The sequence below is a fragment of the Rhinolophus ferrumequinum genome, chromosome 7 (genome assembly GCF_004115265.2).
Source record: "Rhinolophus ferrumequinum isolate MPI-CBG mRhiFer1 chromosome 7, mRhiFer1_v1.p, whole genome shotgun sequence".
Classification (NCBI taxonomy): domain Eukaryota; kingdom Metazoa; phylum Chordata; class Mammalia; order Chiroptera; family Rhinolophidae; genus Rhinolophus; species Rhinolophus ferrumequinum.
In genome coordinates this window covers 62,904,157-62,929,002 of record NC_046290.1, presented here as the reverse complement: position 1 = coordinate 62,929,002, position 24,846 = coordinate 62,904,157, and the positions used below count along the sequence as shown (strand labels likewise).

Genomic DNA, 24,846 nt, shown 5'->3' with positions numbered 1-24,846 from the left:
AGACTTGATCCTGGTAATGAACAGGTACTTGTCAGAATTGCCACAGTTGTTTTGGGTTCTCTGTCAGTTTCAGCAGCTGGGGGTCAAAGGTCACTGAGGGAGTGTATTCAGTGGAGACCGTGAGACAGACGGCTGTCATGTCCTTTTCCCGCAGATTCAAAATGGTGAACAGAAAGCCTACGTCTTGAAAAACAAGCAGCTGACAGGGCCAACAAAAGGGGTCATCTATCTTGAAATAGATGTGATTTTTAATGCTGTAAGTCTTAACTTTGGCTTTTTTGTACTGCTAAAGAGTTCAGTTTCATGAAAGCTTTTGTTCCTGATTTGTAGAGAATTTCTGTCATTCCTCATTTTCTCTAAACCTTGATGTATCCTGGAGAATATGCTTCTGCCACTGCCTGGCACACCCACACTTTCTGTTATAGTTGGCGGCTGCCGCTTCGGCTGTGCTCTGGCCACTGCCTGCCTGCGTAAGAAATGGAGGCGCATGCATGTGCAACTGTATACATTTATATTTTATGAGCACAGCAGCCAGGACTTTGAAACTTTAGAAATTATTGCAAATTGAACTGCATGAAAAACTTGTAAACATTTGTAATATATTAATTCATAACAGACACATATGTTGATGTATAGGTGAAAGCCAGCTTACGAACATTAATACCCAAAGAACAGAAGTACATTGAAGAGGAAAACAGACTCTCTAAACAGGTAAAAAGCAAGGAAAGATTAATCCCTCTGGGAAGACCTGATTATATCTGTAAAACATCTAAGTTAATTCAAATAAACTTTGGAGGTATGGAGGGGGGAAGACTATGACATTTTTGATCTACTTATGTGAAATGGCTTTCTTTTTTTTTCTTTCTTTTTCTCTCTTCCCTTCCTTTCCTTAAATGATCAAACAAGGACAATACCAAACTAATAAATTAGATGGGGGTGGTCAGAAAAGAAAGGGGATACTGTAGACGCTGCATAGAATGGATATGTATTCATGCGTTAGCAAAAGAGTGATCATTTTGAACATAAAATACAATTTGATTGCCATGGAATGTGTAAATGAGAACACCACAAGCTGAGGTTCAAATATATGTCCAGACCACCCACAGGTATGATGCAGGTGTGTGTAAAGCGAGCCCAGCATAAAGCTCTTCTCTCTAATCCACAAGAGAGGGGGCTCCATCTTTTAAGGGAAACCTTCTTAATTACATTTTGACTATGATCTTTTCGAAGCGAACTTTTATTGGCATTTTTAGTCAAGAAAATAGAAAATCAGGAACTCTGATTTTTCTGTCATGAAGGAATTTTAAATTAGGCTTGATATCTTGTAATTAGACTTATAGTTTTAAATTAGGTTTTAATCAAGTTAAGGGTACTAAGCTACCCCTTTAAAAATGTTTACTTCTAATGAACGCAGCTAAAATAAAATGTATTTATTATGACTATAAAGTTTACAGAACTCATTTGTGTGTGTTAAAATATTTAATAATTTTCTGTGCTACTATAAGACTAAAAAGATTTTTATTTTTAATCCAATCAATTCACCAGAATAAACAGTGGGATCTTTGGTTGTTTCAAGACAGTGCATGAGTTGCAAATGCAATATCTATCTAAATAGAAATGCAGATTACACTCTTCCACAATTAATAGATAAAAATAATAAAAATAGCTCTTGAAGTGGTCAGAGACCAAACATAAAAACAAATAGGGAGGCTATTAACTTTGCCTGAAAGGAATTTCAGTTTTAACAACTTGTTAAAACTGGTATGCATGTACTTGTATCTATGTTTACACATACATATTTTTCCCATATGACCTTAGTAAATTTTACATAGCTCCTTCTTTAAAATACCAGATCAGCATTGAAGTATATTTGGAAGGAACAAAATATTAACTTGCAGACATACTATTCTAATTATTAACATAACTGTGGGTAGTTTTTTTGAACCATCATCTAGTGTATTGACTATTGTTTTTATAGTCGTAGTCATGCCTTAGTTTTAATTAAGTTTAAGTACACCGATTTTCATATACATTTTTTAGTAACACATTTTGTAAAGCACTTGGTTACCATACATTTTTTCCTAACTGCAAAATTATGAAAAAATAATGAGAAAATATAGGTTAAATTTATTATGGGAAAGAGAAAGATCAAGATTGAAAGCGGGGGAGAGAAAAAAAGAGGGAGAGGAAGAGTGAGAGAGAGAGAGGGAATGAGAACATGATTGTAAGAAAGGGAGAATCCTACTAACATGGTGAAAAAAAATGTTTTCTATAATAAAGCAATACTTGACAGGGTTTTCTCTAAGACCCTAAATAAAACATTCTAAGTTATCCATATCACTTTGAAGTATCTTGAAATTAAAGCATTTAAAGAATCTTAAAACATAAGAGTTGAAAAATACATTTAAGGTTCACAGTATGTAGGCAGCAAAAAAAAAAGTTTTAATTCTTTGGAAATTTTTTTTCTTTTGAACAAAGGTAGCCCAACCTACCTGATAATATTATTTAAGAAAATACATTTAGCTAAGAAATTGCTCTTTTAATTCAGTTTCTTCCACTTTCTCCAGAGATACTTCTTTTCCTTTAACTCATGAGTCAAATTGCTTGATATATTTTTACTACTTTATTAACTTTCTGAATCCTTTTAAAATCAGACTAAGCTTGAAGAATTTTGTAGCATATCTGATGGCTTTTAGTTCTGCAAATTCTAATGATATTTCATTTTCCTTACAGCTGCTACTAAGAAACTTTATCAGGACGAAGCGTTGTGTCATGGTGCTTGTAAATGCTGCATACTACGTTAATAGTTGCTTTGATTGGGACTCGCCCCCAAGGAGCCTTGCTGCTTTTGTGGTATGATCATACTGTATTACTTACATTGTTATTCATTAAATTCAGTAATCATAGCTGTGAGTTTCTGTGGCTATAGTAACAGTTATGTTGATGTGGCCATTTAAAAACTCCTATTTTAAGACTTGACGAGACAGATTTGCCGTGGGCAGGAACCTGATGGATCCTTCAAGGTCTGAGTCCAAGAATACATTCCTTGCCCCCCCCACTTCCGGAATACAGAATATCTCCGCCAATGTATGATTTTCTGCGTGATAGTTAAAAAGTAAAATTTTATGTGTTACATAATCCCAAATCCCAATAACAGAGCCAAGAAAAATCCTTAGTGTTAAAAATTAATAATCTTGATCATCCTCATTTTAATTGTATAGCTTTTTTTTTTTAATGAAAATCATTGGCAGTAGAATACTAGCTGGAAATAACTTTAATATGTGAATCAATTGGAAGTGGATGTGACCTATTTAAGAGGTATTTTATTATTTCTGAGATTTTCCGGTTTTTAAAAAGGCACAAGTGAGAATTCGATAGATCCAAATAGTCCTCTCACAATGTTCATCTTGTAGCCTTTTACTTTGGTTATTTAAAAACTGCTGAGGAGACCAACTTGCAAAGCTAGAAAATCCGAAATAATACTTTCCTCTGAGCTTTAGCTGGAATTTTCTGCTTTCACATTATTTTTGCTTATTCAGGATTTCAGTTTGAAGTTTAAGTGGAGTCCTTCTTTTGAAATCCTTTATTTTATTGTCATATTTGTTAGAATATGATTACCTTAGGCTTCCTTATAGTTGCCAGTTTAGCAGAGTATGACTTTATTATGGGGGCTTACAAGAAAAGCCTTAATTACAGTAAGAAATCAACATTTTAGTATTACCATTCCAAGGAGTATCTGCACATCTGTTTAGGACTTCAAGCTCTGTCCTCCTCTCAGGCCTTGTATGGGACTTTCATTAATGCTTGAGCACATGAAACAAAGAATGTGTATGTCCCTTTGTGTTGTAAGTTCCTAGAAAGTTAGGCAGCCTGATTCCCATAGACATGTGGTTGTCTTTCCTTAAAGAAAGCGATTGTCATCATCATTCAGTTTTAGAAAAGAAAATCTGCCTCTTTCAATATTCTTTTATTTCGTTCTTTCAGATAGGAAATACATCGGGGTACTGTTAAAGTTTATTATGATTTTTCACTATCATAGAGGCACTTTGACATTAATGAGGAAAAAAATTATATTGAGTTTTCTTTGTTTATTTTATGCCATCATTCCATGGGGCCTTATGACAGACGCAGTAATAGTCTACCAAAAAGGTCATGCTGCTTTCTTTGATTCACTTCTTTCAAAGTCATTCCCCACAGCTGTTTGTGAAATTTGAAAACAGGAAATCTATATAATGATATCATTTGTTGAGGAACATTCATTTTTAACGCTTTAGCATTACAATGTGTTGTGTGAGTCTTCATAAAGTTCATCCGGCTTCTGGAAGTCACTCATGTAAAGTGAATTCAAGATGGCAGACTTTGTTCAAAATTTTCTTCTGATTAAAAAAAATTTTAAAAAATCAGGCACTGAAATTCTGAGAAACTTTAGTTCGTGTACATGATAATAGAGTGATTTCATACAAGAGTCAAAGTTCACTGAATAAGAAATGTAATATCTCTCAGCTTGTGATCAGCTTCTGTCCAACTCAGTCCTGTGAAACAAGCTGAATGCCACATGTTTGCAAAAAAGGGAGAGGGGGCAAAATAAACGTACTAGGAAAAGGGACTGCTGACACAGGAACTGATGGTGCAAAAAAAGACCACAGACTAATATGTGAACACACATTAAGAGTATTTTTGAGAAGAAACAATAATTAATTGTTCCATTGAAAGAAAGAATGACAAAATTACATTCTGTTGAGTGTGATGAAAACAACAGCAACAAAACCAAACTTCACTTATCTAGACCTGAACTGCGAGGTCCATGAGAATGCGACCCTTCACTGGTACTCCAGCATCACCTACAAAGTATCTAACGCTTAGTAGTCTCCATATAAATGGCTATCTAAATCAATTGACCAACCAATGGACCAGTCAGTCAATCTGAAAATTTTTCTTATGTGGAGAAACTCTTTATTCAATGATGCCAGATAAATAAGGGTTTGCTCTAATAAAGCTAGTTATTAAATGATGATAGACATCACTTAATGTTGTTGCAGTAATTTTCCCTAGACCTTTCATTTACATTCGAAACTAATTCATAATCCTCTGTCAATCATCTGTTTTAACCTCAGATTAAATTTTGATACCAAAAGATCTTTATATAGTCATAACAACAACTAATATTTATTAATCCTTTATATGCCAGGGAAGTGTTTTTCAGGCACTAATACATGAAAGTGCTTTTCATGCATTAATGAATTTAATATTTCCAACAACCTTAGTATGAGGTAGATACTATTATTTTCCAATATATAGAACAAGAAACAGAGGCACAGGAAAGTTAAGTACCTTGGCCAAAGCCACACAGCAGATACTATTTCTTTTCTAAAAGAGCTTTTAAAATATGTATCGTGTAATCTTAATATCATAACCATTTAGAAAGAAACAAAAAGTTGTAGGATTTTTATTTATCTTGTAGATATTAAATGATGTGGGTATTTAAAAATGAAAGGTTTCAAAGATGTCATTGCATAACCAGAGCCTTTTAAGGCCTGTTTATTGAAACGAGCTGCTTTCCATTAGGAGAAGGATATGAGCAGCACCCCATTGTTACAAACATATTGTTGCCATCATCCCCTGTTGATGGATCATGGGTCTATTATTATAATATTGGTTCCACTTGGCCCACTTTTTAATAAATGCAGCTGCCTCATGGAGCATGTGCGTTTGTACCATCATGTGGCTTGGTTTTAGGCCCAGATCAGTAATCTTTTATCATGTTGAAGTGCCTTTTTCCTATTGTTTTGTTTTTCTTTTCTAATTTACTATCCAAAAATAAATGTAGAATAATGCAGTCAAAATGGTAAAACAATACATTTTTTTGGTCCCAGTGTCAGGTAAAGTGGAGAGAACGAGAAATGCAGGGTTAGGGCTTCTCTGGCGTGTTCAGCAGTATCCCTATGTGTCGTGGGGCAGATTCAAAGCCAGCTGACTATTAGAAGCTGGAATCAGCCTGGAAGGTGATGGATAAAATATAAGCACACACGTTCCTGGGGATGTCCTTGTTTTTGTGTGCCGTGAATTAGGTTTTTAAATTTTACTATGAATATTGTATGCCTATGAATATTGAGAGCGAACACAGATGTATGTGGTGCAGAAGGCATTGCTTTCTTTTGGAATCATCTATTGTAGACGTGGAAATGTCTCATAAATTGGGCCTAATTTTCAGCAGGCTCTTGACCAGACATTTGTGTTCTTGCGGATGTCAGTGGGTGCAACATGGAGAAAAAAAAGAGTGCACATTCTCTCTTTCTTTTCAGTACTGTCATTTCTCACTGTAATGAGCACAAAAATAATTGGACAACTGAGCTATCAGTAAAAGGACACACTTCAGTGTGCGTCAAAGAATTATTTTACAGGACAAACTTTAATCTTTAAATGTGATTGTAGATAATTTGTGGTACCATCTGTCCATTTGGAATTGTTTTAGCCTTTTCTGTCGTTATACAGTAAGTGCCGCTGTGTTTAACATTAACATTTGATATTTTACACATTTAATTTCTGTTCTGCTGTGTGGTCCTTAGGGAACAGAGTGCTAGTGCTACATGAGAAAGACAAAGTATTGATCAGTTAACATTTCAGCTACATTTATGTATGTCGCAAAATTAATGAAAATGCCAGACAAAAATGTCAGAGTGCACAAAAAGGTAGAATTTAAATTTGGTAGTTTAATGAAAAGTTTAAGATGTGCATTATCAAAAATATCCTCTTGCCTTTAAAGTACAATTCCTAACAGAATAACTACAGGGAGACACATATTTTACTTAGAGGAACAATGAACATGAATTATGAAGAGATGTCAACTCCGCAAAGTACCTTGTGTTCCAAAACGGCATGTTTGAATGTTTAACGGTTACTTATGAAATACATTTGTTTCTGTTGCTATCTGGAGGGCTACTGGCTTCAACCCTTTGTACTGACCAGCCTAAGAGGCAGGCTTCCTACTGAGAATCTCTCCTTAGGTTTTCCTTGGTATCCATGTGTTCCTTTTGTTTCAGAACTGAGAATTCCCTCTTCAGCAATTCACTGAGTCCACTCTGGTTCATTACTCGTTCCTTTCTGGGTCCTTTCAAATGCCTGGTTTTCCTTTGCTTCCAGATACTTTGTGCTCCACCTTCATTCAATCCCCATTTTAGTAAAGGAGTACACTGGGGACGACAGCTACTCCCAGAAACGCTGGGCATTATGCAGGAAGAGAGAAAAAACAGAGATGATGCATGCAAAGAATGACATGAGGCAGAGCTGTGTAGCCAAATGATTACAAAAAAAAAAAAAAAAATGGAGGAAGCACAAGCAAAGGAAGAGGAACTGAACTTGCAGAGATGATGGGATGTAATACTACGATCTGAAGACAACAGGCTCTCAAAGATACCTTATCGAGTACTCGCTGGGTATAAAGCCTGCTGCTATTAAACTGCATATGGGTTTTTTTTTTAAGTTTTTACAAGCGATAAGGACATTTTAAGTGACCTTCCCTGTTCAAGGACTGAAAAAGGGAGCATCGCTTAAGGAGAAATATCAGTGTGAAAACAAAAGCATGTCTGCGTCACCAGTAGTTCAAGTCTTAGCATTCACATTACTGAACGACATAGGGGGATCGTACTCCATGTGGATAGTAACTTTAAGTTCCAACACAAATTCCTATCTTCAACATGTCAGAGACATCAGTAATACCACACCAACCAAGTTATGCGTCTAGTCCATGGCAATTTTCAAATGATTTTTATAGAAAGTCTTTGTTGTTATGGTTGTTATGCTTATGTTGTTATATGTTGTTATGGTTATAGAAATTCTTTGTTGTTATGATACAATTTTATTTTAGTGCTAGCAGAAAAATCGGAAATGTTGCAGATGTCAATTTTGTTGCTTTCCCCACAATAGCAAAACAGGAGGACCCCCCAAAATCAAAGAAACAAGTACTAAAGGAAAATGATCTATAACTGATGGTCCTACCCCTAATATTCTTGATTTTTTCTAAAATTATTGCAATCTAAACTTCCAAGCTCTTTTGCCCACACCTTCTTCATTCATGGTTTTCTCTGATAGAAACACTTACCAAGTTTACTAAACAATACGTCCATTTTAATTTATACAAATTTTAAAGGTACATTAAACATATTTCCTTCACAAATGTGTGAGGAAAGAAGAAAGCTTATATAGAATTTGTTTGATTTAGAAGATTGTATACCTCCAAAGTTGCCTAAAATTCCTTTTACAAAGTCAAAGATTATTGACACCTAGAAGATTCTAGTACGACAGTTTTATTTTCAGTTAGTAGATTCTGTCCTCAGTTCATGCTGGCACTTCAAGTTGATACTCAAAATATACATTTTCCCATAAATTTATCTGAATTCCAGGGTAGAATAACTTTTTTCAAACATTGGCGTATGAAAAATTAGCTTTTCTTCAAGTGGTGCCTTTTAGAAAGCATTGCATATAAATTCTTAGAATTGCATCAAAGACCCACAATTGAGAAGAGAATGGAATATTAGGATTGATCACAACTAGCTAAAATCAACCCTGAATCTGAGGAAATGTAGCAAATCAGATATTCATAGAACAAAGCATTTTAACTAGATCTCTCTAATCCTTCTTGAGGAGCGATGCTCTAGTTTAGTTTGTAGAGCTATTTAAATGTATAGTCTTTGGTTTTGTTTTTTTTATAGCTGTTATATATACAAACACAGCACTTCCTGAAAGCAGTTCTCAGTTCTCTTTAAGTGGTGCTACTGCCCTTTTTTGTTTATTTTAATAGATGTCAGCAAAAGGGCCACCTATTCTTTGGAGGGAGATACTCATAAGCTAGAGACGACTACTCTGAAAAACTTATTCCTCTTAAATTTTATTTTATATTTATAATAATAAGAAATTAATTCTTACGGTGTATCACATTTTCTATTATCTCTACTCTCCCTCCTTTGTCCTCTACAGCAGTAAGATGCTATGGTCTGGGGACTTTGTCTTCTGTGCGTGATTTGGGGAAAATAAAATTATTTCAGTTTTTCGCAGGCATAGTGCTATTGTGCTATATTTTAATTAAATGTAAACTACAAATAGCACCAAAATAACTATGATATCATATTGAATGTAGGAATCTAGGAATCAGGCTTCTCACGAACCTTAATGGTATGTGCACTGAAAGTGGAGGTGGGGGTGGGGGAACAGCAATGCCTCAGTGTAGTCCCCTTCTCACTGCATGGCTGCTGTCTCATCTCACCTCAGGCAGCCTCCTTGCATTCCTTATCAGGTAGTTTCAGTTTCAAAACCTTTGAAACCCTTAAAAAATACATTGCATGGTAGAGATTTTACAACAGAGTTGACTAAGGATCAAAAGTTATAAAATAATGAAATCAGCGATGTCTCACTGTCTGTCCCTCAGTTTCCTAAACCAATGGTCTTGTCCTCTGAAGAATTGTCTATCTTCCAGTTTCAATTTAAACTGTTAGGGACATGCATTCTGAACAGAATAGCAAGCCATATTCCATTGCAAAATATGAAAAGCGTTTTTGTAAAGAAAAAGGTTGAAATGAATAAGATGTATATAATTTAGTAAAATTTTGTGAGGTAAGAGTAATAACTTCTGAAAGATTGTAAATTATAACATAAATGCAGTCATTAATATGCTTTAGACAATAAGTTCACTCTCCACATATTTTCATGTCCTTTTGTATCAGGTAAACATTAAGAATAGGAGTAGAATGCTTTCTGTTGTCCCATTTTTCTATTGGACCAGTTATGAAGATATACCTTAGAATTATGAATGTATTAGAGTTAATTTACCCAGTGAGAAGCTAATCGGAAATGTTAAGGAAGTTGTTCCTGTTTTTCATTGCCCCTTTTCTTGCCATTTCAGCACATTTAAGATGCCAGTCAGAATTGGATATAGACCCAGTAGTCAGTCGTACCACAGTAGGTCTGTGCATTATGACTCTGCATTGCATCTTCCACTTTGCTGTGATGACAGAGGTCCAACACTCAGCAAGTGGCAACATTAGCGATCAGTAACAGAGTGAAGATGAAAGAGTGACCATTTCTTGTGTTCACACCAGTCATCAGCTACTGGCTCAAATGGAGGTAATGAAGAGAAAATTAGAGAAAAGCTAAAAAGCAAGGAAAGATGGAAATTATATCAAAGTGTAAACAGATATTTGGCTAAAAATGAAAGTCAATTCTGATTTTAAGGATTGAATCAAAAATTTTAGAGATAAAACTTAGCTTTAATTTTATCTTAAATCAATGTTTCTCTGCTCTCTTTTTCATATTCACCCCCAAAGGAGAAAATTTTCGTTTATTTTAATGAGAGAAATTCAACACTAAGCAATAAAATTTTGTCAGGGAATATTGAGTTTCAGAGGGCCACAAATCACTGTGATATCTACATTTATTTATTTATTTATTTATTTATTTATTTATTTATTTATTTATTATTTTTTTGCTCTCCTCAAAGAACCAGTTTTTGCTCCCTTGGGTGCCATATAGCCTTTGTTGAGAATGCATGCTCTAAATGAAGTTTAATGTGAGTTTAACTGTATTTACTTTCATGTTCTTTGTGGTAAAGTCTAGTTTGGATTTTTCTGTAGTTTGCATACAATGCAAATTATCCCCATAGATAATCAGTCTGGAGGAAGAGAATTTGTAATTTCTATACAAAAATCACTGAATATATTGGAGTCCAATTAAAAGAAAAATTTTGTTTGGCTTTCTAGTGATAGAAAAATTGAATCTTCACATGATAGAAACCCATGTGAGAGTTTTCTTCTCCATACCAATTCCAAGGGTGCATTGTTGTGCTTCACTGAAATGGAGAAGTGGGGTGAACATTAATTCTGGCCTCAGTAATATAACCTCTATCATTATGAGGGTTTGATGAGTTTTGTCTTACTTTGCACTGTATTTGTGACTAATAGATAATCTTTATATTCTTAAATGAATATCATTTTGTCAGAGATGTAAAAGCATACTTCATTAAGCTCGATTACCTATTATATCTTCATCGGATGGGCAGGAAAAAAGGTTGTGGAATAGAAAGTCAGGTGAAATAGTGAAGATACATGTTCTACTGGCTCTTCTGCATGGCAACTTCCCCAGTTCCCCCACAGGAATCCAAAACTTCTACTATTACAATTTATAAGTATTATATAAATATATGATATTTTATATTCCATGTAATTCTACTACATTTTCCATAGTTAGTATTCTATACAGTTCCTGCTAAGCAGACTTCAGGCAATGCTTACATGTTGGAAACAAGAATATAGCATCCAATTTTGTCATAAAATGTTGGTGAATTAAATATTGCTTCCCTTAGTCAATGAGAGAAATCTTTTGGGTTTAATTTAAAAGAATAGATTGCCAAGGTTTAAAGTCGTCCATTAATTATCCACAAATTAGTATACTCAGGTTTTATAAAAGAAGTGTTATAGTTTTGAAGTGATGTTAATAAAGTGATGGCTGCTACTCAGAGAAAATTAATTAATAAATATAGACGTTCCGATAGCTGTGTTCACTTTTTCTAGTTGGGCAGCCAATACCGCAAGCTTACCTGGTTTGGTTTAAATTATTTTAAATAGAGTTTGGCACTTCCATTGCAAGAGCTTATTGTATCCCTCAACCAGGAAGCTGGTATTTATAAGAGAGACCTTTAAACCTAGGATCTACTAGTTTGTCATTTTTTAAATTCTCAGAATAGGAGCCTCCCACCACAGTTTTATTTCTAACGCCTAAGTCTCAGTTGATGTGTAGTTAAAACTAAATGTTTTTCGTATAGATTCCCAACCTCCAAACAAGATGTAAAAGTCTGTTTTGTAAGACAGGGGCTTGGACCTTGGAACACATTTCCCCATAATAGCAATGTCATGGATAGTGACATAGATCCACTCACCACGCCTGCGGAGCCCTTCCTAGAGTACTAGCTCTTGAATGAAAACATTACATGTAGGAAGTAGATTCAATGGAATCATGGCTGTGTGCTCAGGATGCTACAGTAGGAACACATCTATCCCAACCTCAGCTTCAGGATAGAGCACCGTCCTCACGGCAAAGTCATGGGGCCTGCAAAGGTGGAGACTGTATGGGCTCCGAAGGGACTTACTGAGGCACCAACTCTCCTTCCCCTCCACTTGCTGGTAAGGGATGCTTCAAAGACAGCAACGTGGAGAAGATAAGAAGGAGAAAGAGAGAGACAGAAACAAAGGGAGAGAGACATCTGTCTCTAACTCCTGAAGTTTATACGTCAAGTTGTCCTCACTTTGTCCTGTAGAGTTCTAAGAGTGAAAAATTGGACCTCCAATCCTTTGTATTTCCTGTTAAGGAATGTGTTGATCTGGGAGGGCTGGAATTGCCTACTTGAAATAGTAAATCTATGCTCACTTTGCTTAATATGAATCCTGCAATTTAAGTAATAAGTGTGTATCTTCTGTTTTGATGAATTTTTCTATTAGTTGAGGTCATATCATACTAGAGCTGCCCAAAACACTGTGCGGAGATGTGTGTGGTAATAAAGAACTCTTAGGGATTCACTGTGTGTTTAGGTGAGGTACATTTTAAACAAATAAAGAAATGCCATTTGGCCTCTAAGTAGTATAAATTACTTTTTCCCAAAAGTAAATGTAGGCTCATTAAGAATATATTTCCCAGGTTTCAAACATATATTTTCACTGAGTCGCTTAAACAGTTTAAACCATCTATATTGATACATATTGATTTAATGGTAGCTAAGATGAACCTGTCCATGGCCTAAATTTCCATTAGACTAAATAAATGCCAGGGGAAAAAAAAGGTGCATGTATTCTGAATTATTTAGAGAGGCTGGTGATCCAGCTTCATTGCGTTGCTCTCATCCTAAATTTCTTTTAAAATTACATAGATCAAAATATTTTCTAGCATATAAGTAAGCAATATAATAGGATAGGATATCCCTTTACAAAGTGGTGGAAATACTGAAATAAACCTAAGTTGGGCATACTTGGGGATGCTATTAGAATTTGTAGAGTGTTGTCCACATCATTACATGAATTACATGAGGTATAGTTTGCTGTAAACTTAGTGCACCAATTTATTGCTATTGGAGTTACTGGAGTGAAGAAAGCTAAATTAAATCATCTGTATGAAATGCTTTGAAGTCCTTAAGTACAAGGGCCTGTGGGTCATTTAGGCTTGAGTAATGTACATGACTGCAACAACACAGGTTTGTGTTTCTGAGAGCTATATGGCCTTTCAAAATTTGTATCAATCTTGAAAAATGATTTAGCTTAAAATTATTATTTGAAAATATTCTATGTTGTACCTCAGAAAGTGATAAATCACAAGGAAAACTATCCCATCAGTGTTTGCTGAAAATGCATGATTCTTCCTCCAAAAAGATATTGGAGACATATTTAATAATACCTGGGTTCTATTTCTAATTGACTAGAATGTTTAACCTAAGTTTAAGGAACTAGGAAATAAAATAGATTGTAAACTGAAAAATGCCATTTGTCAGTATTTTTAATCCATTACTAGAACCGGTGACAGGAAATAAATTCAGGCTGTTCTGCTTGAGATGCATTTCAGTTGCCATTAACAGATCTTCCCCGTTTTCATGCACACTCAATAAAACTCTCTTGAATGACTGCCTCGGATAACTTCGGCGGCAAAACTTGAAGTTAAAGCTGTAATATTGTAACAGAAACCTCCGACAGTAGTATCAGGTGAAGCTGAGAATACATGTAGTATATCAGGCGTCATAAAAGGGTAAATGTGGGGTACATTTATGCTCTCCTCTATCTACTCGGAGATTCACACATAAGATTCACACTCATTATTCTTGTCATCTTAATGAGATCAGTGTGGGAACATTTCTCTCCTCTCCCTCTTGACTGTCAGAAATGGGGCACTCCATTATTTCTCCTTCCTCTCTCTACTTTTAAGGACTAGTAATATTTTCTTAGAAGGCCAGAAATGTTAACTGGTTACAGCGGACAGCCCCAGAGTATCGCATGAAAAGGCTTCGGGACTTTAGGTAGGAACCACAGCATTAGTCTCTCTCTCTCTCTCTCTCTCTCTCTCTCTCTCTCTCTCTCTCTCTCTCTCTCTCTCACTGACTCTCTAGCTCTCACTCTTTTTCTCTCATGCGTGTGCTTTTATTTTATTTTCAACTTTTATCATCTGCCATATTTCCCAAGGGGTTTTCTTGGAAAAGAAGGGAACAAATAATTTCTACATGTGGAAGAAAATACAGTACCTGAGTATTACCTCTAATTGCTATCCTCCTTCTCACTGGATCTATTGCTCTAATTAATTTTGCGCACAGTCTTCCTAAACCAAGTCTGAATGCAGTTGGTTCATGTGTCCAAGCTGGTCACATGTCAGGCCTTAAACTCAAAGAGGTAAAAATGGGCAAGGGACCAACTTCTAGGGCATCTTATCCTCGACAGCATTTGCAGATCTGTAAAGAACAGTCACTGTTTATAATTAAAGTTGCTAGGAAAGATTTTTTTATCATGTTTTTAAACATGATAAATTCGCTTTGTCCTTAAGGACAGTAGGAACTTATGGAAATATTATTTAAGCCATCTATGCTATTAATGATTAATTTACATTGTAACCACACTGTTTTTGGAACTGCTTTCCTTTAGAGAAACTCATGTGTTAGAGGATTCCCTTTAATATGATTGAAGAATTTTAAAGTAGGCATTTTTAATATTTGCTGCCTCTTAATTGTAATTTGGTTAAGGCACCACTGTTAGCACAGGGATTATGAGTTAATAAAAGCATCATAGTATTAGTGAATAAAACACTATGTAATTTTCCCCAGGTAATGATTAACAGCATAAGGCTATATTAACAATACTCTTAGTATACAGTCCCTAAATGTATTTGATTTTCATCCTTTAGAAGATAATTGTATATTGAAATTCAGTAATAAAATAGTTGAGGGATTTAGTAAGCTAGTTAATGTAAACTTCTTAGACACATGACTCTTTTCAAATGATTTTTATTACATGGCTATGTAAATCATCATTCTATGGTAACATCCATCTGAAAGTTTTAAATGTTAGCTTCACATTCACCAGAGCGACCTTATTGAGATTCCTAAAGAGCTTATTTATCTCATCACAGTGTTTGTTAAAAAACAGTTGAAAAATAAAATTAATAAGCCATTAGGTCATTATTACGTAATGTTTTTTCCTCACATAGATAAATGGGTTCCTTTTTCTCTCTTTCTTTTTAAATAATGTCTCTCTGGCTTTGTTCTGCGGCTGCAGCAGGCTGTTAGTATGTATCTTTATACCATCAGAATGAATGAGATATATCTGTATAAATTATTGATTCACTTGAGCCTCCCTCTGTAATTCAGAGCTGAAAACTCTGGCAGCTTATCGAATAGAATGATATAACTAGGAGACTGAAGTTACCTACCACAGAAACAATTGCCAGTTGGGGGGTCAAATGCCCTTTTACCTTTATACCTGAACACCTGCAAATTGAGCTGTATCCCATTCAGAATTTTAAGAACAGGTCCATTGTCGCAGGAAGCAGAGTTTGTTTCTTGGAGAAAATTATGCCAGTTCTAGTTCTGAATGAAAGACAAGGCTTTTATTACTCAAGGGATATTAGGGCTGACTGCTTTTTTGAGAAAACAAATTTGCAGTAACTTTATCTGTAATTTAGTCCTGAATGGGTGCAAATAGACTGCACATTGTATGGTGCAGAAAGAAGAAAATAGGGGTTTGTTAAAGCCGTACAAGGGCTATGTAACCATTATATTTCCGAGGGAAGTCTTATCGGAGTTGCAGGTTATAAAGGGGAATATTTTGGTTACAGCCTCTAGCATCAAACACCTGTTTTAAATTTTAGTTTAGAATGACATTGAGAAAGAAAGTTTTTGTCTAAAATTGTGGATGATGAAATACGCATCTCTTGAAAGTTCCTATACAGATTGTCTTTGACTTAGAGACTGGCCCTATCCAGAAACTTCAGAAATTATCACAATCACTCGTCATAAGCGTGAACGTTAGTCACAGAGCTGGTTGGAATTTGTTGACTTGTTTTGCTTTTATAAGAAGATTAGATTCATAGGTTTACATACCCTGTCCCATTAAAAAGAAAATACTATGCAATCAACTTCCCCTAAGAGTCTGATTCAAGTTTGGCCAAGGCTGAGAGCAAGATGAATGTTTTGAGTGAGGGACAGGAAAAAGCATAATTCAGTTGATGAGCTTCCAGGTCACACAGTGTGGGGACTAATGGATCATACGTTATTTGGAGAAACTCATCCCTCAAGTGGCTTACCCACTCCTGAGTCAGCAAGCTCAGTAGTTGTCATAGAAACACTCATTTTTACAGTGTTATAGTTGATCACTGACATGGAACCAGACTAGGTAATCAAACATCTTAGCCATATGCTTGTTCTGAGCTCCAACCTAGTCAATTAGCACATTTTATATTAAAAACTTAGTTGTAATAGGTCTTCATTAGCTAGCAGTTGCCATAATTGAATAGTTACTCAATTATATTCTTCCCCCACCTCATTTTCACTTCTTTTTAGAGTCCAAGTAGGAATGTATCCAAGAACATTCATGAGCCCCACTTCAAGCAAAATTCATGACCCACACCTCAGAAAAGCTGTTAGAGGTTGATCCAGGGTTTCATACCTAATTTTTCTTGCTGTGTTTTGGCATAGATAACTAGGCACTTGGGCCCTCCCTTTTTCCATTTATTTCAGGATTTCTAGTGTTTCTTCACTGAAAGAGAAGACCGAAGTCTTCTATGGTAAAAGCCTGTTGTGCATTAATGTCTCTGGATGTGACTACCCTTCTTCCCTTAAACCTATCCCTTCTTCTACTATTCTCCAGTCTCCCCACCAGACACACATCTGAGCACATCATTATCCTGGGATTACTCCCCATTATGTGCACGACGGTCCCTGCTACCCTTTTCCTGTGTCTGCCATATTTTATGTCACTACTATTCACCTGTGCTCTGTTGTCATCTGACGGTCAAATCTGTTATCTAGGGGTGGGAATGGGGCCACCCCTAGATAGCATATGTACATTTTATCACTGGCCTTGTGGACAAAGTATTTCCGATTTTCCTTGCCATCCACGTCCTTATTTACAAGCAGATGTAAAGGCTGTAATTGGGGTATCAGAGAGCAGGTAGAGCATTAAAATGGCCCCTGGATAATACCATGTAAGAAATTTCTGGCCCTAGTTACTCACATGTATGTTCTTCTTGCTTGGTGAGAATTGCGAATTGTACCTCTTCCTTCTATGAAACAATTTGGAAGATAATTGGTCATAAAGGTTTTCTGACTTTGGTAGCGTCATTGTGATTTTCTCTGTGTAATACAAAATAAGCAAAAGTAGGTAACCTCATAAGAAGTGTAATAAACCACACCTAGCTTTAAAGAAAAACACAAGGTTTGAACTTCTCTGCATAATGAAGCACGATAGCTGCAAATTTTCAGCATTGGAATGGCACATCAAAAGGAAGGATAGAATCAAAGTCATACTAACATTCCAGCTACTGTCCATTCTTTGGAACATGGTAGGGTCCTTTCTCATGCATCCATCCTTGCTGACTAAGTCTTTGCAACTTAGATTTGTAGCTGGAGTCAATGTAAGACTATAAATTGTTTCAAGGATGACAGATTACACATCTGGTTTCTTCTCCCAACCCCCATGTTCACCTTTATAACATTTTTTTTTTTTTTTTTGCAAAAAGTAATGCGGTTTAAAAATCATTTTAAGTTGCCCAACATAAATGATAAAATCAAATATTGAATTCACAAACAATAGTCTTTATTGGTTTGTGACAAGTGATCCATCTTTTTACATTAGTGCAGCTTTCTGAACCAGATTATTTTTCATAATTGATAATTCGTGAGTCAGATATTTGTTATCCGTTCTTTTATGGCTTTGAAAATAGTGAACGATGCCAAAGATCACTGTGCTTTTATAAAGAAAATTATTTTAGTGTAGTTTATTGGCTGGCATTTTCTGAAAGTATGTTACCAGTAAGTTTTGTAGAGAATGTAACAAAGATAAAAGTAATATCCCTTGCTAGAAAGAGACCTGATGGGTTTAGAATTCATATTGATAATGTGAATTAGGTTTAGAAATCATTCATGTTTAGCATGAGAACAATGAAAATATACAAATAAGAAAAAAATGCCAAATAGAGTTCCTGGAGCTAAGAAAAAGTAGTTATGTTGCATATAAGGGGAATTTTTCCAATACACAATCCACATTAAAACAACACACAGACAAAGTGGGCTACCTTCCTATGAGCTTTACAATTATGTCACAGAATAATGACACCATTTCTTACGATCAGTAATTTTAGGTGATATTGATAGATAGTCTTAGGATAAGTATCCACCAATCATAATACAATTTTTATTATTTAGCTTCATATTTGGTTCCTAAAACCTTCTTAAATGCAAATAGGAAAAGTCTTACCCTTTATTATGGTTTATAATTATGTTAAGGTAAAATTAGGTCTGCAAATGAATTTACTTGTTCCAGGTAAACAATAATAAGGCCTTTAAAATCTATTTTGCCTAAGAGGGCAATATTAAAAACTTTTCTTACCCTTAAATAATAATTCTGTCCTACAGCCTCAACGTTTTCACGAATTCTCTTCACAATTATACTGACTGACAAAGTATAACTCATTTGGCAAGTAACAATCCAATTTACTGAGCATTATATAAGAGGGAAAATATTGTTAGATGAATTAAATATTAATTTCACAGAAAATTTATTATTAATCTGCTTTTAGAAATGATGTTTCATCCTCAATTGTTATTAAAATTTCTCCTGAACAATTTAATTATAAAAACTATTTCTAATAAAAACATCATCTGCTAATTAAAATAAAATTGAGATCATTTCATCATTATGTAATTACATTATGACTATATACAATTAAATACATATATAAAACATTTGCTCTTCAGGAGACTCTAAGAGTAGGGGGAAAAAAACACCTGTAGGTTAATGCCTTCATCACTTCCATTTTTAAAGTTATAGATTTTATTTATTGCTTAAAATTCATACTTTAGTTGGAAAAAAAATGCTGAACAATATACAGTTGGCTACAAATCAGAATACACTAGCATATTACTAGTACCGTGCCTTTTCATTGATTTTGTTATATTTGAACTCTTTAATTGAATTTCGCCTAAGATTATTACGTCCAAATAGTTTATTGATATATTGTAAATAAAATTTTATTATTCAAAACCAAAATTCAATTATAAAGAATAGTATTCTTTCCTTACTCAACCTGAATACATTCTAAATTCTGTTTAAAATTAAGGATATGTGGAACATCATCAGATGGGCAAGCAGAATGCTTGAACTATATACATAGCAGTCTTAAAGAATGATAATTTTCCTTTATGAATTGGCAATGTTGACAGTGTTACTGAGGGTTTATAACAGTAGGAGAAAGAATTTGCTCTACCTTTTCAGATGTTTCATTGGCCTCATTTATGGCATGTGCAGTGATAGTGGGATATGTTTATTTGTACATATGGTGTGACAGATTGTTGATGTGTTTTAGCCATAATATATTATTCAGTTTTGAAACCTACTCTCTTTAGAGTTGGAATTTCTTTATAGTTGAAGGGAAAATTCATTTCTAATAACTTTTCTTATCGTTTTAAAGATCTGCCTTTTAAAAATCACTCTGTATTGCAGGAAATGCGGGCTGTTATATAAATTACTGGGAATTCAGTATGAATTTGATATTTTTTCTGCAAGTGAAAGTCAGATTCCTTTATTGTAAGATGAACTATCATGAGCTTCATAACTAAAGTATTTAATATTTTCTTAAAGAAGAAATCCAGTTTAAAATATACCTAACATTTAACTTAAATATTGAAAGTAGATAGTTTTTGAACAAATGAATGTTAAAAGCTATATGAAGTCAGGGAATATCTAATATAAACAGATCCTTCCCTCCACCAGATTTGCCTCCTGATGAGATTTGTTCGAACCATGGAAACTAATTCCAGATTTTGTGAGTACTCTACTAAAAACAATCGAAATTGTCAACATAGATTCTACATAAAACTTATATACAGAATCACTGTTCATTCAAAGGTGTTAGGATACCTTATTAAAAGAGAAAATTCCCCATCAAAAAGTAATTTACATTTTTCAGAAGATAAAGAAATGCCCCCAATATTGTTTACCTCTTTTTCGCCTCCAACCTAGTTGTCTTGTATGTCATTCTGCAGTTCGGCCTGTAGGTAGCAGTCTTGCACCATAAAAAGCCCCTCTTCGCTCATTTATTTAGGCTGGAAAAGCTTACACCATTACACATCTATTAAATGTAAGCAGTGTTATTTGCATAAATTCCAGACTTTGATGATGGTCTCTAGCCTACAAATTATGCAGTTGTTTGGCCTCGAAGTTCACGATTTTTCTCAAAGGTGACTTTACATTGTGACCCCATGTAGGTGGGAAATAGCCAAATAGTTGGGTTCATAACCTGGAATTTTGAAAATCTTAAGGCCTTTTGTCTGAAATACATTGTTTTGTTTCTCACACAGATAAAAGAGAAATTCACAAGTCTTCTAGAATATACAGTAATATTCTAGTACTTATGTAGCAAAGATTACAAAAAAGTGCTTCTGAAGTCAGGCACTCTCACATGTAATGAGGCAGTTGCTGTTAGCAATTCGGAACCTTTACCAAGGTTAGACCTGTTTAATTTCTATTAAGAATAGTTAAAAAGCCAAAGCAAAAGGCCAGCATTATTATTGTGATTTGTTGTTTTTAAACAATTGCTACAAAGTACCATTGCATGTATATTTTTTTAATGGCAAATCATTTCCTTACTTGCTTTGTAGCTGTCTTTTGGAATAATGGATAACAGTGTATTAGTTCGCAGTTGCAGAGCGTGCGTTCCATACCAAAATGTACCTTTATTTCTGACTCAGGGGTTGAAAATAGTACATTATATTTTTAAACTCGATATACTGAAAAATATTCAAAAGTATAACTTTTTATTTCTTCTGGAAAGATAATTCTCTTTTGGTAAAAAGGCTATTTGTCCACTTTTGACCTACTTTCATGCCTTCTTTCCTTCCTCTAATTAACTTAGTGCCACTGAGTGTGCAGGCTGTATTCTAGGTTGGGATTTCAAATTGGTTAGGACCTGACTGTGAAAACATTTATATTTTAATTAAAGTCACATCTTACTGAAGAGGGGAATGGATTTTACTTACTCTGAAATCTGATCAATATATTGTACTTTAAGGTTAATATTTCATTCCTGTGAATGTCTAATTCCATGAAAATTTTTGAGGAGTTCAAAAAAATTATAAACCCTCATCCTTGTGTATGTATATTCCTTTGCTGCCAAAGAACTCATTGGATTTTAGAGAATGGAACTTGCATTATTTCAGGGATCCTCTGAACAAATTGCTTCTGAATGATTGTATTCTTAATATGGAATATTTAAATGAAAGAGAAACTAACCTTTGTTAGTTTGTTGATACCACTATGTCAACATATTTCAAACTGTTAGCATTTTAAGTTTCAGCTGTTGAACAAATTGGCAATACGATACCTCTTAGTTTGCAAAAATTGCCCCACAGTCCTAGAAATTGTTTATCACCAGTTACTACCTTTGTTGATAAAACTTCAACTACTTATTTTTCGTAAAGTTTAAAATTAATCCAATCATAAGAAACTTATGGCTGTGATTGCATTTGGGACCTGTCATGCCCACTTTTTATAATGCTTGCAAAGGTTACAGAGTGCAGTTTCAGGAACAAGAAGAGCTTATTGTTTGTGAGGAGTAGCCTTTGATTCTATGGATCAGCGGTTATTAGAGCTGCAGCTGGTTCACAACAAATATTCACATCTTAAGTGGTTAGATAGACAACTCATTTTCTCACAGGGTAACCCAGAGGGCTGGGGGTGGGGGTAAAGATCAGAAAGAAGTAACTTAAGTGACTAAGAAGTTTCCAACCAACTTGTGAAACTGGGACGAGAAAACTAACCTTTAATGTGCGAGGGAGGCCTTTTCATTTCTTAACAGTACACATTTGCTTTTGAATCCTTCGTTACTCTTCCAAGACTTTCTGATCATAAGATTCATTGACATATTCCTGTTGTAAGTGTAGTTGATTTACATGTTGGTTGTCATAAGATTCAGGCATAATTTTAAATCATTATTTTTTAGTATGCTCTTTTCAATTCTGAAAATGTTCTTTCCGTTAGCTGAACATGTAGATCCTCCGACAGTCCTTCTCTCCACCTGCCTCTCCCAAATCAAGGCTTAGGCTAGGATACCACACAGATGAAGAACCTTCAGTCTCAAGGGATCAGCTCTTATCTGAGCTAAATGAGGCTGAAGTTGCAGATGAAAATACGAGAGTGGAAAAGCAGGTGCTTAAACAGGTGGGCTTGTGATCTTCTGCCATTACACTGGTTCTCATAGTTTTAGACTAATCACAAGAAGCAACAGAGCTCCCTCTGTTATAGAGAAGTCTGGGGCATCCTCACATCAGGGCTTGACCCACATGGGTGATGAACTTGACTTGGTGGGGATGACATTTCTCTCTCTCTCTAATTTATCCACCCTAATATACAGACAAGTACACACATTGCTGCCTTTTAATAAAGTCAATAAAGATTTTTGTTTTATCCCCAGAGATCCCTCCCTGTGTGGGAGAGAGGCCCCAGAGCAAAGAAACCATCTTTGTTCTCTGTCAAACCTCAGAGATCCCATTTCCAGGGGCACAAAATGGATACATCTCAGAACTAAGGGTCACTTCAGGAATTTTTATCCTTTATTTCTTCATTTTCTCAGGAGATGTGAAAATACCTGTAGAACAGAAACAGAAGTATAGAAAAAGACTTGGCACCACATTGGACTAAACAACTTTGTTTCTCTTTTAATAGCTAAAGAATAAATGGGTTCCATTTTTGAGAAATGAATAATTATTACGTTTATTAATAAGATCACGGTTCCCAACTCCTTGGCAGAGTGCATGGAACTTCTCAGCCTTTGATCTACATACACATGTAAAAACCAGATTAAAAACCTCGGTAGGCCAAGGGCAGAGCTCTTAGGAAATCCTGATGCTGCTGGTTGGGGGAGTCACACTTTAAATAAGCATTTATTGAAGGTCTTCACTCAGACAATAGCAATCTCAGTGGTCTAGCACATTGTTTTTTCTAATTGTAGCATGTTTCAGTATCACCTGCAAAGCTCTGAAAAACAGAAACCTAGACCATGATCCCAAGGTTTCTGATGTGGTAAGGTAGAGGTGGGACTCAAGTATTTGCATTTTTAACAAGTTTACAGGTGATGCTGATAATACGGGTATAGGGACCACTCTTTGAGAACCACTGTTCTACTGCAACCCACTCTACTGGATGCTCCTTAGAGCCACCAGGGGCGCATTGGAAGAGCACACAAACACACACCAGTTTCTGCTCTTCAGTAATTCTGATTTAACTGGTCTTGGATAGGGATCAGGTATGATGAGTAAAATCTAGCTGCCCTCAGGTTATTCTAATGTGAAGTCAGGATAGAAAACCCACCGGGATCCTTTCACGGAAGGATATATAATTTGTTGGAAGAACTACACGAAAAGAGGAAAGGAGGCATGGTGTCAAAAGACCAGAGAAAGAAACCAGAAATTGCTGTAAGAGGAGGAGAAAGACACGGTACAGATCCATTTCTTTTTTTTAATCAATATAAAGTAAAACTTTAAGAGTGAAGGAGGTTCAAGGAAAATGTTCCTACAGCTGGCAGTTAGGGAGCTGCCAGGATTTCCCTGAGACTGACACCCTGATACTCCTCAATCCATCTTTCTGCCTCTGTGCCTCTCTGCACTCCTAGAAGGAAAAGCAGCCTTGAAGAGGCATCCATAGGATTTGGGTGCTCTTGGAGCAGATGAGTGTAGCTGTAGACATAAATTAATAAAAATGAAATGTCCACATATTTCTCAAAATATTTTTAAAATTTCCCTTCTCTCTCTAACTCCTTCTTTTAAAGAAAGAAGAATGGAAGACTTGTCAGTTCCCAATGTCACTTGAAGACAGTGTTAATGGGGTAACATCCAAGAAGCAGATTGAGGCGAAATATAGGAGGGTGATCTTTCATAGTCCTGTTTGGTACTTGGTACCAGTTCTATTTAGAGTAGACTGAGCAGCTGCTTCGAGCTGATCTTTTTTAACATTTGGAGACATAGCAAAATAATCTTTATTTTTACAAAAACACAACCTTTCCCTCTACCTAATAAGCGGCTGGTTTGCCTTATTCAGATATACTGGTCCCACACTGCAAATTCTCAGTACCCAATATTCTCTAGTACTGTGTGCAATTCAAAGCAATCGCTCACTTGCACTTACATGACATTTATAAACTTTCAGATCTTTAGCTTTAGTATTGAACATTTTGTTCATGCTTTTATTTTCCTTAAACCACTCTAAAATTCATAAAAGGAGGCACAATTAACGGTCCCCAAACCGTTGTTAGTGATTTGTTGTTTTTTGAAAGATAGTAAAAAGAAAAATAAATCTCAGTAACCATTCTAATCTTAGTTCTCATATGTAGTTCCATGCTACCCTTACATTCAGTCTTCTAGGCCAGAGTTGGCAGTGACCTTGCCTACATCGTACCACTTCCTATGCCCCGTCTCTTGACAGACATTATACATTGATCCCAGCACACACAGATATCGTATCTCAACAAAACACTCCCAGTAACCGCCAGTTAGAGTTGATTCTCAAAACAAACCTGTCTGTCATTCCCTAATTCTTTGCGAATATGTTTATCTTCTCTCCTGGG

At 35.3% G+C, this 24,846-nt stretch overlaps 1 protein-coding gene across 1 annotated transcript in view; it reads left to right on the top strand.

Moving 5' to 3' along the window:
* MCTP1 (multiple C2 and transmembrane domain containing 1) overlaps window positions 1-24,846 on the top strand; it is a 492,067-nt gene that overhangs the window by 332,543 nt on the left and 134,678 nt on the right. Inside the window, 3 exon segments of the mRNA XM_033110903.1 lie at window positions 155-256; window positions 637-711; window positions 2,734-2,853. Coding sequence (XP_032966794.1) covers window positions 155-256; window positions 637-711; window positions 2,734-2,853 — 297 coding nt within the window.